Consider the following 13,347-nt stretch of genomic DNA (forward strand, 5'->3'; position numbering starts at 1 on the left):
TTTCAAATTTTAATAAAATGGTTAACGAGAGTTTTGTTGGGGATTTCTTATTTCAATTAAAAAAAATTGTATTTGTGTTTTTTTTTTCAAACTTTATTAGTTCCTAGATAATGGCAGTTGGCTGATTGACAGCGTCCATTATTAAGGCAGTACTTAGTGTTAGCCGGTGCAGAGGCTAGCACTAACCACCCATTATTACCCCGGTACGCACCACCACCAGGGGTGCCGGGAAGAGCTTGGTACGATCCAGTACCCGACCATCTGCTGTGATGGTCGGGCACTGGGGCGGCCGCAGGCTGGTATTATGAGGCTGGGAAGGGCCAAAAACAGTGGACCTTCCCACCCTTGTAATGCTAGGCTGCTGCTGCTGCTGCGTTGTATCGGGCTGGTTATAAAAATGGGGGGGAACCCCACGTCGTTTTTTTTAAAAATGTAACAATAGACGTTGGGTCCTCCACATTTTTAATAACCAGCCATATACAAGGCCGCAGGAGCCTGGCATTACACGGGTGGGAGGGGCCACTGGTTTAGTACATTCCCAGGCTAAAAACACTGTGTTGTTTGTGGCTGGTTATGATAAATTGGGTGGAACCCCATGTCTTTTTAATAAAAATAAATAATTAAAAAAAAGGACGTGGGGGTTCCCCCCCCCCCCCCACTTTTATAACCAGCCAGATACAACACAGCAGCAGCAGCAGCCTAGCATTACAAGGGTGGGAAGGTCCACTGTTTTTGGCCCTTCCCAGCCTGCGGCCGCCCCAGGGCCCGACCATCACAACAGATGGTCGGGTACTGGATCGTACCTGGCTATTCCCGGCACCCCTGGTGGTGGTGGGTACCGGGGTAATAATGGTGGTTAGTGTTAGCCTCTGCACCGGCTAACACTAAGCCTCCCCTTAGTAATGGACGTTGTCACTCATACCACGGCCATTACTAAAGTAGTAGTAATAAAACTTGAAAAGAAAAGACAAAAGACATAGATAAAATATTTTATTGAAATAAAGAACCCCCAACACAACCCTCATTAACCATTTTATTGTAGAAAAAAAACGTCATCTACGTAGTCCTCGAAACTGACGTAGTCCAAACACCAAACCTGTAAAAAAAAATATATATATATATATATATAAAAAAAAAAAAGAAATAAAACATGTCGTAGGCTTAGTTTCAGTTTCATGTGTGATACTGTTATACCATGTATAGAAGCCTGCCGCCAAGTTGACTTAGATACAGGGCGCCAGCAGACAGTGTATATATGTCTGTATGGCCATGTATGATAAACAAACATACATACATATACAAGCATGCACATATATACATGCAAACATACATACATACTAACATGCACATATATACATGACAACATACCAACATACATACATGCACATTTATACATACATGCACATTTATACATACATGACAACATACATACATGCACATATATACATACATGACAACATACATACATGCACATATATACATACAAGCAACCATACATAAAAACATACATGCACACATATACATACATGCCAACATGCATGCAAGCATACATACATGCAAATATACACATACATACATGACAACATACATACATGACAACATGCACATATATACAAACATACATGCAAACATACATGCAACCATACATACATGACAACATACATACATACATACATGACAACATACATACATACACACATATACACATACATAAATGACAACATACATACTAACATGCACATATATACATACATACACATATATATACATACATGCAAATATATACATGCAAACATACATACAAGCAACCATACATGCACACATACATACCAACATACATGCACATATACACATACATGGCAACATACATACATACATATACACAAAAATTAACTCACCCAAGACGTTCCCACGAAGATCTGAAAGGTCCCGTCACTTTTCTTCTAATGCTCCCATTCACAATAACAGAGCGGTGGGCGCAGATGACGTAATCACGTGTGCCTGATAGGATTAAGTCATCTGCGCCACAACGCATTGTTACTATGAATGCGAGCGGCGCCAAGAAGAAGGAAGAAGGCAAGTGACGGGACCGGTCAGAACTCCGTAGGGACGTCTTAGGGGAGTTTATTTTTATATATTTTTTGTTGTTCGCCGGGTGCTGATGCAGCACCGATGCGGCGACTACAGATATTACATGTAGTGAGAGGGTGGGGGAGGGAAAAGTTGGTTGCCGAAACGGGGTGAATGTAGTGTAGTGTAGTGTAGTGTAGTGTAGTTGACATTCACGGTAAGTTCGTCTCAATCGGGCTTACCATGCCCGCTTGAGACGAACATTCTCCCGATGTTGCTAGAACTACAATATCTAGCAACGTCGGGAGCGCGCACACTGCAGAGCGGAGCGGCTTGATTGACATCGATCCGCTCACGCCCCTTTTTTGAAAAGATAACCAGCACTTGCTGAGTTATCAAGTGTAAAAAAAAAGGTACTTAGGAAATGAATTTGAAATTTTTTTTAACAGCAAATGTTTTAAAATTCATTTCCTGCTTAGAATGTCTAAAAAAAAAAATTTTGGTCAACTTGGGAATAACCCTTTAACAAAAACCTCCTAAGGCCGAGCCGATTACTCTAAATATCATATATTATCTACCAGACGATCACATGCCAGACTGCAGCTCAGCTGCAACATCCGACGATTATCTTCGGCCCCTGCTTTCCACCCATGGAGAGCATATTTTATCGAATGTATGCTTAACATTTCTAGCTGTGTAAATATATTGTTCCATACATGATAACCATTGACTTTGTTACAGAATTCCGATAGCGTAGGTGGTCTGTCATCTAGCCAATGTTGTGCAATAAGCTTCCTAGCCACATACAGCATACGAGCAATGGCCAGGTTAACATGTTCAGAAATAGACATATCTTCCAGATATCCTAGGACACATACAAACGGAGTGAAATCTACCGATACCTGATATATAGAAGAGATAGTGTCCACTACCTCAGACAAGAACTGTCGCAGCTGCACACATTGCCACATCATGTGGATCGACGTGCCAGGTTCCCCACAACACCTAGGGCAGTCGGGGGGAGTCCCTGACCCCGATTTTAGTCAGAAATTCCGGAGTTCTATACACTCGATGTACCAGAAATAGATGAGACATACGGAGTGCCTCACTCATAGAAAGTTTAGGAATCCGCGACAATATATCTCCCCACTGACACTCTTCTATGGGCCCAAGATCTTTCCCATTTACTCCTCAATATGGAAGGTGAATCATCTAGGAATCTTATCAGAAGACTTTTGTATAGAAGAGATATAAGGCCATAGTTCCTGATAGGAGTTATTAGCAAGACTAGTCATACATTATCCATTATTGTGACCACGTTACTCCTATTCTCCATACCGTACGCATGACGAACCTGAAGATATTTATAAAATTGGGTATGCGGAAGACCGAACTCAGACTGTAAACATCAGAATAACTTCAACTCCCGATTACCCAACAACTGGCCTATTCTACGAACCCCTTTGTTCTTCCACATAGCAAAATCTGTTAGAGTGTTCATATGAGGCAACCAAGGCTAATCCAAAATAGCCGTATATTGTGTACAACCCGTGATACCTTGAACATTTCTAACACTCAACCATATTTTGTGCATCAAATACAGCGTTGGATAATTTTTAATATGCGCTTTAAATTCATGGGCCTCTAGTGCCTCATAGAGTCTGAACATAGGAAATGTTGTAGTAGCAGCCTATTGGAATCTACTGAGTCATCAATATCCCACCCTCTTAGATGCTGCAACTGAGAAGCCAAATAATACAATTGGGGGTTAGGAACCGCCAGACCTCCGTCTGTCTTATCTCTCTGTAAAGTCTCCAATTTTATGCGCGCATGCCCAGTATTCCAAATAAGAGATCTAAATAACCTATTAACCTTGTAGAAGAACTGCTGAGGCAGCCATAGTGGTGCACTGTGTAAAAGATACAGCAGTTGAGGCATCCATATCATTTTAATTACATCTGCCAATGACAGAGATACAATTTTCACCACACATCCAGCTGAAGTTTAAATCGGGCCAATAAGGGAGTTAAATTTAATTGTTCAAATTCCTCCAGTTTCATAGATACGTGTGTGTGTGTGTGTGTGTGTGTGTGTGTGTGTGTGTGTGTGTGTGTGTGTGTGTGTGTGTGTGTGTGTGTGTGTGTGTGTGTCCCACCTTCATCAGGACAGACTTGGACCGGTTAATGGTCAATCCAGAGAACCGACCAAGACATAGCTGCATCCAAAGAGGCAGCATCATCCTCCAGAAACAGTAGCATGTCATATAACGCCAGTTTATCCTCCTGCTCTCCATGACGGAACCCGACAACGCCAACAGAACCCCTAATCAATACGGCTAATGGCTCTATGGCTATGGCAAAAAGTAGCGGAGAGAGCGGGCAACCCTGCCGTGTACCTCTACCCAACGGAAATGTTTCAGGCATAAAGTTATTTACTCTAATTCTAGCCACAGGTCTATCATAGAACAACCGAATACAGGAAATAAACGAGTCCCCAAAGCCCATTTTCCAAAGTACTGCCCATAAGTTACACCCATTCCACAATTTCGAAGGCCTTTGCTGTGTCCAAAGAGCAAAGTACCCTTCTACCGGAGTTGTCAGCTGGAAGTTGTAAATTCAAAAATAACAGTCTAAGGTAAATAGCTGTAGATTTATTGGGCATAAAGCCAGTTTGGTCAGAATGTATTATTGACGTGATAATCCTGGAAAAGCGTACCTCTATAGCCTTAGCAATAATTTTAAATGTCCACAAGCAATAAAGATATTGGTCTATAAGAGTCTGCCAATAAGAGATCTTTACCAGGTTTCAAAAGAACCACTATCACTGCCTCTCTCAGTGTCAGGTAGACACTGGTCTCTAACAGCGGACATAAAAACATCCAAAAGATGCAGCAGGAGTATGTCACCCAATTTTTTAAAAATTTCCACCGGCAGGCCATCCGATCCAGCAGCCTTGCCATTAGCTAAAGACGCTACCGCCTCCTGCAGCTCCTCCAAGCTTAAAGGAGTCTCCAAAAATTCTTAATCACTAGAAGCTAAATATGGTAATGAGATACCCGATAAATATGTATCGAATTGTGTCTCAGACACATGAACATGTGAACTGTATAAAGAGACGTAATAAGATTTAATTACCTCCACTATCTCTGCATTACCATATACCAGGACCCCATCAGCATTTTGTATCGTTGCAATATACATCTGACCATACTGTGCTCTCGCCACCATTGCAAGCATATGTCCCGCCTTCTCCCCTTCTGCATAAGAGCGCTGTTTCTGAAACATTCTTATTTGTCGCCATCTCTAGTAGATGCTTCTGCAGTAGTTCCTGAGCTTCACGCCAGTCAGCCAGAGGCTGGATGGTATGATTCAAAGCATGTGTCACTTCAGTCTGTTGCACCCTACTCCTAAGAGCATCACCCAACTTTCTATTTTTCAATTTGACCCGACTTATTAACTGAATCAAACACCCTCTTAGCGTAGCTTTCATAGCGTTCCATACCATGCCTATGCCTGCCGTACCCACATTTTCCGAGAAATAATCTTCCAACACCTTAAAATACAGCAGAAACATTAATAATAGTTAACCAAAAGGCATTCAACCTCCACAGTGTTCGATTAGTTGTAGGACCTGAAGATATTGAAATAACCAGTAACAGGGGAGAGTGGTCAGAAAGCGCACTAGGTAGATAATCAATAGTCACCACCGCTCAGGCTACAGTTTCAGGGCCTAAGCCAAGATCTATACGGGACAAGCGGTTATGTGAGCTAGAAAAGCAGGAATAATGCTCATCATGCGTATGTTTCAATCTCCATAGATCCAGCAGTTGCACCTCCTGAAGAAAAGACTTAAAAACTGTTACAGGACCATCCACACTTGCCCCATCGTTAAATTTATCCCAATAAGGATGGACATAGTTATTAAAATCTCCCAGCAAGACAAAATGGTATACCCGGCCTAGCGCCAGTAAAATTCAGAACATTTCTAAGCACATCATAATTAAAGGGAGGTGGAATATAAACTCCAAGAAGTATATATTGTATAGAATATATAGTGCAATGAAGACAGACATATCTCCCCTCATCATCAGTATCAACCTGAAGACACTGAAATGGTATTAGACGATGTATCATCAGGCTGACACCCCTCGAATAACTGGTTCATCCATGCATGGTGTATAGTTGAAATTCTCTCCCTGGAGAGATGTGTTTTTTGCAAACATAATATAACAGGAAAATGTGGCTTAATATATTCAAATATAGCTGTACGCTCCAAGGCCCCGCACATTCCAGGATACAATCGTGATATTAAGAGCCATAAGGTTTACATAGATTAATAAAACAGGAGTAAAACAGTATTTTCACACAATTACGGTACATACCCGTATTGTAATCAGAACAAAGATGCATACTCTGGAAGAACCCCAAAAAATTACCCCGCACCCCATAAAATACTCGATTTAGCCAAAGCAAGTTAGGGCACCAGTCCTCCTTGAACCTGGACAAATGTTTCGGACAAATCAACCTTCAGCGTCCTGTAACTACTCCTGGATTCAAAGGAAAGTCGTCAAATCAACTTTTAAGAAGAATTTGTGTTTCGGAGCAACCGACTCCCTGGAGAGAACAATTTTCATATATAGCGAAGCGCGTTCCAACATCTATCCATCCGCAAAGCTAAAACCGGTTAGCTCAGCGTCTGCAGGACGGTAATAGGCTGTATAGGAGGAGCTAACACTTTTGGCTTTATTATCAACCTCCTAGTAGCAGCAGCATATACCCATGGTAGACTGTGTCCCAAATGACCCGAGCGAGAAATACAGATAGGCCTCCTGTGACGGTCACTGAGACATTAGCTTTATGAGAGCTAATACTGACAATCCAGTTTCACCAATGCCCCATCAGACTAGAACTTCCCCACATAACACATAGGCCTGAAACTGCCACCAGAGACTGTGGAAACTTAATACTAGATGGCAGAACAGTCTCCTCGATGAACTGGGCGGGCACAGGATGGTGACTTTCATTCACCAGCATCTGCCTGCCTATTCAACACAGCAGTGCCAGGGCTTGGTAAAAGTATTGACGGGCATTGAGACAGTTCAGGCAGCTGTAAATAAGGGCTATATTCTACTGCTGCTGCCTGCAGGGCAACATTGGAGAATCTCATTACCCCACAGATATAGGAGCATATTATCTGAACTGACCCCCAACCGATTACATGTAAAGTGGCAAACGAGTATTCTGCACATAGCTCTTACGATGTGAATGGCACAGAGCGAAAAGGAAAAATCTCTTTATTTTACATAGAGAGTGAGTAATTACCACACGTTTTTTTTTTTTTTGTCTTTACAACCCCTTTAACTTTATATTTTTTAATGCAACGATTAAAAGGATTCCCAGTCCTTTTACCCATTATATAAACAATGAAAGTGTGACTTAATGTGTTTTGTTAAAAAGTGTAATGGTCAAAATTATTTTGTACATGAATGATTCAAGAAAATATATTTTATGTACAGAAACCAAGTTAAAGCCTAACAAAACGGAACATACAAAAATAAAAACCACACGGTAAGCAATCAGTCTCAGCGATGTGGAAACCCTGAGAAGACCAATTTCGCAGATAGGAGATACAAAGCAAGCTTACAGCTATATTCACTAGGCTCCAGTAACATAAGGTGACCCATTAAAATAAGTTGAATTCTTTCAGATCTATGGAAGAAGATTTTAAAGGAACATTAAACGTAAAGTTAGCCGCAAATACTTCCATTTACACATGATATAAAAGGTTTCTGGATGTTCTCAGCACTGGAAATATGGGAGATAAAGTAGTGATCATAGGGGCAGACATTTTTTTATGGACTTCCTGTAAACAATATTATGGAGGAAAAATGTAGTCAGCCTCGCCCCAGTCTGAAATGGTTGTTTCTAGACTATACAAAAACATTTAACTGTTCAGTAAATAGAGGAGAAAAAAAAAAAAAAGACGAAAATATTTAGCGTCCATTTAAAAGTACCAATAAAACAGGTGGGAGGGGAGAATGACACAAAGTTCTTGTTACTGGGTTGTGCACCCAGGCATGTATAGTAGTATTGTTCTATTGCAGCAACATCTTTCTAGGGCACAAAGGAAATAAACTGCCCTTGGTTATTGGTCCCTTAATGCAACCACAGCCATGGAATAAATATCAGCTATAGACTTCGTAAATACAGCCCGGGAAGCTAGTGAAGCGCCTGTCATGTCTCTGAGGGAACATGTGATCTGCAGGTCAAGGTGGTGCTGCCCAAAAGTCTTTACCAAGAGCTGAAATCTCCAAAGCCACGAGTCACTTTCTCTTTTTTGCTGGTAGAGGCACCACTGTCATCATCCTCCGCAGTACGTTTCCTATGGATGAAAAGCAAATTGTGGATTATTTGTAGAAATTTTGTTGATGGCACATACCGTATTTTTCGGACTAGAAGACGCACCCAGATTTTAGACAACAGAAAATAGGGAAAAACTTCATTTTACTATTGTTACAAAGCAAAAACCATTGGTTAAAAAAAATTAATTTGTTTGGTTTCACCACATTCTGAAAACCATATCTTTCATATTTTTTCATCGTTTGAGCGGTGTGAGGGCTTATTTTTTGTGGGACGAGCTTTAGTTTTTATTAGCACCATTTTTTGGTACATACAATTTTTTATTTAATTATTTTTAGCGCTATGGTGACCAAAAAAACAACGATTCTGGGGTTTTCGTGTTTTGTTTTTTTACGCCGTTCACTGTGCGAGTCAAATAATGCTATATTGTAATAGTTTCTGACTTTTACGGACGATAACAATTTTTATTTTTTTTTCTATTTCTACATTGAGCTTGGGGAAAAATGGGAAAAGGTTTTTTTTTTTAAATGTCATTTTTTTCTACACCCCTGAAAATTTATCTAACTTTTTTATTTATTTATTTTTTACACATTTTAGTAGTTCCCCCTAGGGGACTTGAACCAGCGATCATTAGATCGCTGGTACAATACACTGCAATACATGGATGAGTTACGGAAACAGTGTAACTCGCTGAGCTACGCTGTTCTGTAACTCCCATAGTAGTGAATGGCAGTTACAGAAGCAGCGTAGCATGCTATGCGGTTTCCGTAACTACTATTCAGTTCTATGGGCGTTATGGAAACTGCGTAGCTCAGTGAGTTACACTGTTTCTGTAATTCAACCATATACGCTGTTTTTGAAGCGGTTCGGGGGCCTGGCGCTGCCGTATTCCTTGGCTGCCGACTAGAAGACTGAGGTACTTTTTAGCAATATTTATTCTTGCTAAAAACTGCATCTTATAGTCCGAAAAATACGGTACATATCTAATGACAAGTAGATAAGATATTGTAAGGACTGTATCATACACATTAGATATTATCCTGCAATCAGTTACATAAAAATTGGAATTTGTTTCTATAGTAGACATTTAATTTAGGTCTCATATCACAAATATTGTTGGTGCATAATTCAGGCTCCATAATGCAAATTAACCCCCTAATGATGTCGCCTTAAAAAAAAAAGTCTCCCATCCCTTGCATTTGGTTGAACATCACTTTTTATTCAAGACCACACACAGGTGTATTTTTTTTTGCCAGCCGAGTTGTACATTTTTTTTTGAACCATTTTCAAGGTAAATAAATGTATATAGCAGTCAATTTATTTTATAAAAATATGCATTAAAAAATCCCTCAAACAACCAACCCAGTTTTTCTTTTTTGTAATTCACTTATCAAGCATACGTTTTTTTTATTGAAAGATAAGGATACTACATGGAATTCATTTTCTTAACATTTTTGCAAAAATGACAGGAAAATACATTCCTGGAGTCTCAAAGCAAAAAAAACCCAAAAAATTAGTCTCTTGCTGCGAAGGAGGAGCGGAAGCGGATTAAACGCAGCTCTTCCTGCACTCCCACTGCTGCCCGATCTGCGCTTGAAATTTTTTTTTTATTTTAACGAAAATTAATCTTTATTTCCTTACTCTTTAGATCGAAAAATGCATACTTGGCTGATCACGCATGTTAGTCTTGTGTGCATTCAGCTTTATAGCCATTCTTTACCAGAATATCTAGTCTCTGATTTAGATCCCGCCGTTTCTTGTAGCTAATCTATCCATAAAGTCTGTGATAATCTATCCATAAATTCTCTGATAACATGTAAATATTCCTACATGTCCTCTGGGGAATTCTTAGTACCTAGATCCAACAGACATACCAACTAGTCCCTAGCACCACATGTCACCAGATTGGAATATAATAGTGCGAATAATTCTTAGCATCATGAAGCACAAAGATTAAACGTAAAGGCTATGTAAAACTTTGCACACACTTTTTTTTTTTTATTATTATTATTTTTTTTAATAAAACAATGTATTATGGTATTTTAAACAACTTTTTAATTGTTTTTTTATTAAAAAAAATATTTTTACTTTTTGAGCTACAGCTTCTATGTATCCTGGATACATAGAAGCTGTATCTTGCGCTCAAACCCGAATCGGTCAGGTCAGCGGGACAGACTGCTTCAGTGACAGCGGGTTCTGTGTGTCTCTGACATGCAGTATCCACCCGTTATCGATCACATTCGGTTTACATAGCCTTTAAATCAACCATATACCAGTCCCCATGTGAAAAACAGAGACAAAAGGTAGAGTTTCCCTTTAATTAATGCTTAGTTTAGGGATTCTAAAATGCAAAACTTACCAGAAATGGTCAAACTGTATATGTTTGGCACTGATCCCGAGAAATTGTTTGGGTTTGTAGGTTAATTTCTTTCATAGTGAATCTAGAAAGAATTCGCTAATGCTGCCACAACTACGACCAGATGTTGAAACAGGAAAACTATATTTGTTACACTGTCCAGGTGCAGCGGATCATAAAACACTGTCACTACATGCACTGCTGATAGTGTGGTGTAAGCAGCTGTTCCTGAAGAAAGAAAGGCCTGGGGTTTTCCCTGGGGAACTCATCATTGCAAAGAAGGATCATGAAAAGTAATAAAATACTCACTGAAAACACATAGGATAAGCAGTTCTGTGACTGCTCCCCAGTCAGCTGATAGCCCAAGAAATCAGACACTTACTATTAAAACCAATGAGTGTCCATGTAATACATGGATGCCCTGTGTCTGTAAGAGAAGAGACCACTATATGTACCAGCAAACCACACTGGCCAATAGGAATAAAATATATTATATTAAAGCCATATGCCCTAAAGGTACTTTTACACCAGCCAAGTTTGGCCAGTGCAGTAAGCGCCGATCGACGAGACAGTTCGTTGATCGGCGCTAGTTTGCTCCTTACACATGGAGCTAGTATGGGGACGAGTGATCGTTACTCCGATCGATCGTCCCCATACATTATCATCATGTCGGCAGCAAGATAATATTTTACACGTTTAAAACTATACGATCAGCAGACGAACGAGCATTTGCTCGTTCATCTGCTGATCGCTGACCTGTTTACACAGGGCAATGATCGGGAACCAGCGTTCTTTGAACGCTCGTTTGCCCGATAATTGGCAAGTGTAAAAGGGCCTTTCTAGGAGACAACTTTAACCTTCGTTCGTTAAGTGCATTCGGAAATAGTAACTATTTTATTTTATGTTTTATGAAAAAAAACGTCTGAAAGGGGTACAATGAAAAATTATTTATGAGCAGAATTAATTTTATGGTTAATATTTTTTGGAATTTTTCATAAAAACACAACTGATCACATGACCGTGACTAGACCCGATACTTACGCTGCAGTCATGTTGATATACTTTCCAATGCCTGTTCTGTAGGTTTTGGGCTCCTGTGCTTGTTTTTTAGGCAGCACTGGCCGTTCTTTCATTTTTTGTTCGTCTTCCTCTTTCAGAGCCTTCTCTCTCTCTAAAGCGACCTGAAAAGTGTAAAATTTTAGCAAAGTAAAAGTGTTAGAAAATCTGCTAATAAATGGGCAAATGAGGCTGCCTCTCAGTGGAACAAAAAATATGTACTTAAATGAATCATGTCCAAGTTGGAGCATTGAAAATTGACCAAAAGAATACAAAAAGATTGGCAACAACATAAGAAGAATGCAGAGGAGAACATTACTCAAATTAAAAAGACTAATACAAAATGGAGGAAAATCAAAAGGTACGGCCAAGTTTGTTAAGAAATACCAGCCTTGTGTTATGGGCTGGCTTGTTTAACTGCAACAGGATGGACCGGTATTTCAGGTGCAATAGTTCTCGAAGTGGTTAAATAAATGACAAGGACAATTTGTCATAATTGAACTGACATCTCCAGTATAAATCACCCAGAAACATTTATTTACATATTTATGAGTGACATTAAGAGTCCTTTTTAAATGGTTAGATTTTTATACACTGTCGGGGCAATTTATCAACATTTCTACACCAGTTATCTGGCATAGAAAAATCGCAAAACCGTCAAAAAAGTCACAATCTGCGACTTTTGGTCTTTTCCATCACTTTTCTAGGGAGGGGCGTGGTCACCAAGGCGCAACAAATTTATTATAAATGGACTAATTTTTTTTTTAATATAAAAAAAAATAGAATAAAAAATATTCACCTCAGCGCTCCTCTTCTTCACTCCGGCTCCCTCATCACTCCAGGCTTGCTCATACAACATAATGAAGCCAGGCAGCATCAGGACGTTCTATGTGACGCAGCACCGGTGATAATGAAGTGCTCTGTCCCATATAAGGCCGACGCTGATCGGCATCAGGACCTCTTACAAGCAGCTCTAGAATGATTAAGGACCCTGAAGGGAGAAGAGTATGTGTGTTTTTTATGTTATGGGCGCTGGACGTTCGGGAGCATATGGTGCACGGCCACAGTTGTTGCACCACAATTGAGGCGGACGGCCCAGCCGAAAGGTGCAACACTTTTATAAAGAGGCTTTTGCCTCCTAAAATAAATGTGTCACACTTTACACATTTTTCTATTAAGACAGGCGTATGAAACGGCAGTCTTAATAAATTCTACCCTTTATTTTTAGGCTTAGTGGTCCTTTAAAATGTGATCAAAGAACAGTTGAATGATAGCACGCACCTGTGCATCTGCCTCCTCGTACGGATCCACAAAAACCATGGCACTTTCTATTTGGATGTCCTCCTGAAAAGGGGCAACAGATGTAGTTATAATATCATAGTAGTGGCTCACAAACGAAGCTTAGTCTTGTGTTCTTGCAGCAGAAAGTTGGAGTATGAAGTAAATTAAATCTCCCCTTTATGGCTAAAGTAGGAATGGTTAAGATGCTGATCCTACCTAAGTTGT

At 39.9% G+C, this 13,347-nt stretch overlaps 1 protein-coding gene across 1 annotated transcript in view; it reads right to left on the reverse strand.

Annotated features, from left to right (window-relative positions):
* Nucleotides 1-7,540: 7,540 nt before the first annotated feature.
* Nucleotides 7,541-13,347, reverse strand: part of PPIL2 (peptidylprolyl isomerase like 2) — a 58,455-nt gene continuing 52,648 nt past the window's right edge. The window contains exons 18-20 of the mRNA XM_075832375.1: nucleotides 13,123-13,185; nucleotides 11,827-11,966; nucleotides 7,541-8,451 (exon numbers count right to left, since the gene is read on the reverse strand). Of these exons, the coding sequence (XP_075688490.1) occupies nucleotides 8,361-8,451; nucleotides 11,827-11,966; nucleotides 13,123-13,185 (294 nt within the window). The 3' untranslated portion in view covers nucleotides 7,541-8,360. The remainder of the gene's footprint in view (nucleotides 8,452-11,826; nucleotides 11,967-13,122; nucleotides 13,186-13,347) is intronic.

This window comes from Rhinoderma darwinii, chromosome 1, assembly GCF_050947455.1.
Source record: "Rhinoderma darwinii isolate aRhiDar2 chromosome 1, aRhiDar2.hap1, whole genome shotgun sequence".
Lineage (NCBI taxonomy): Eukaryota > Metazoa > Chordata > Amphibia > Anura > Rhinodermatidae > Rhinoderma > Rhinoderma darwinii.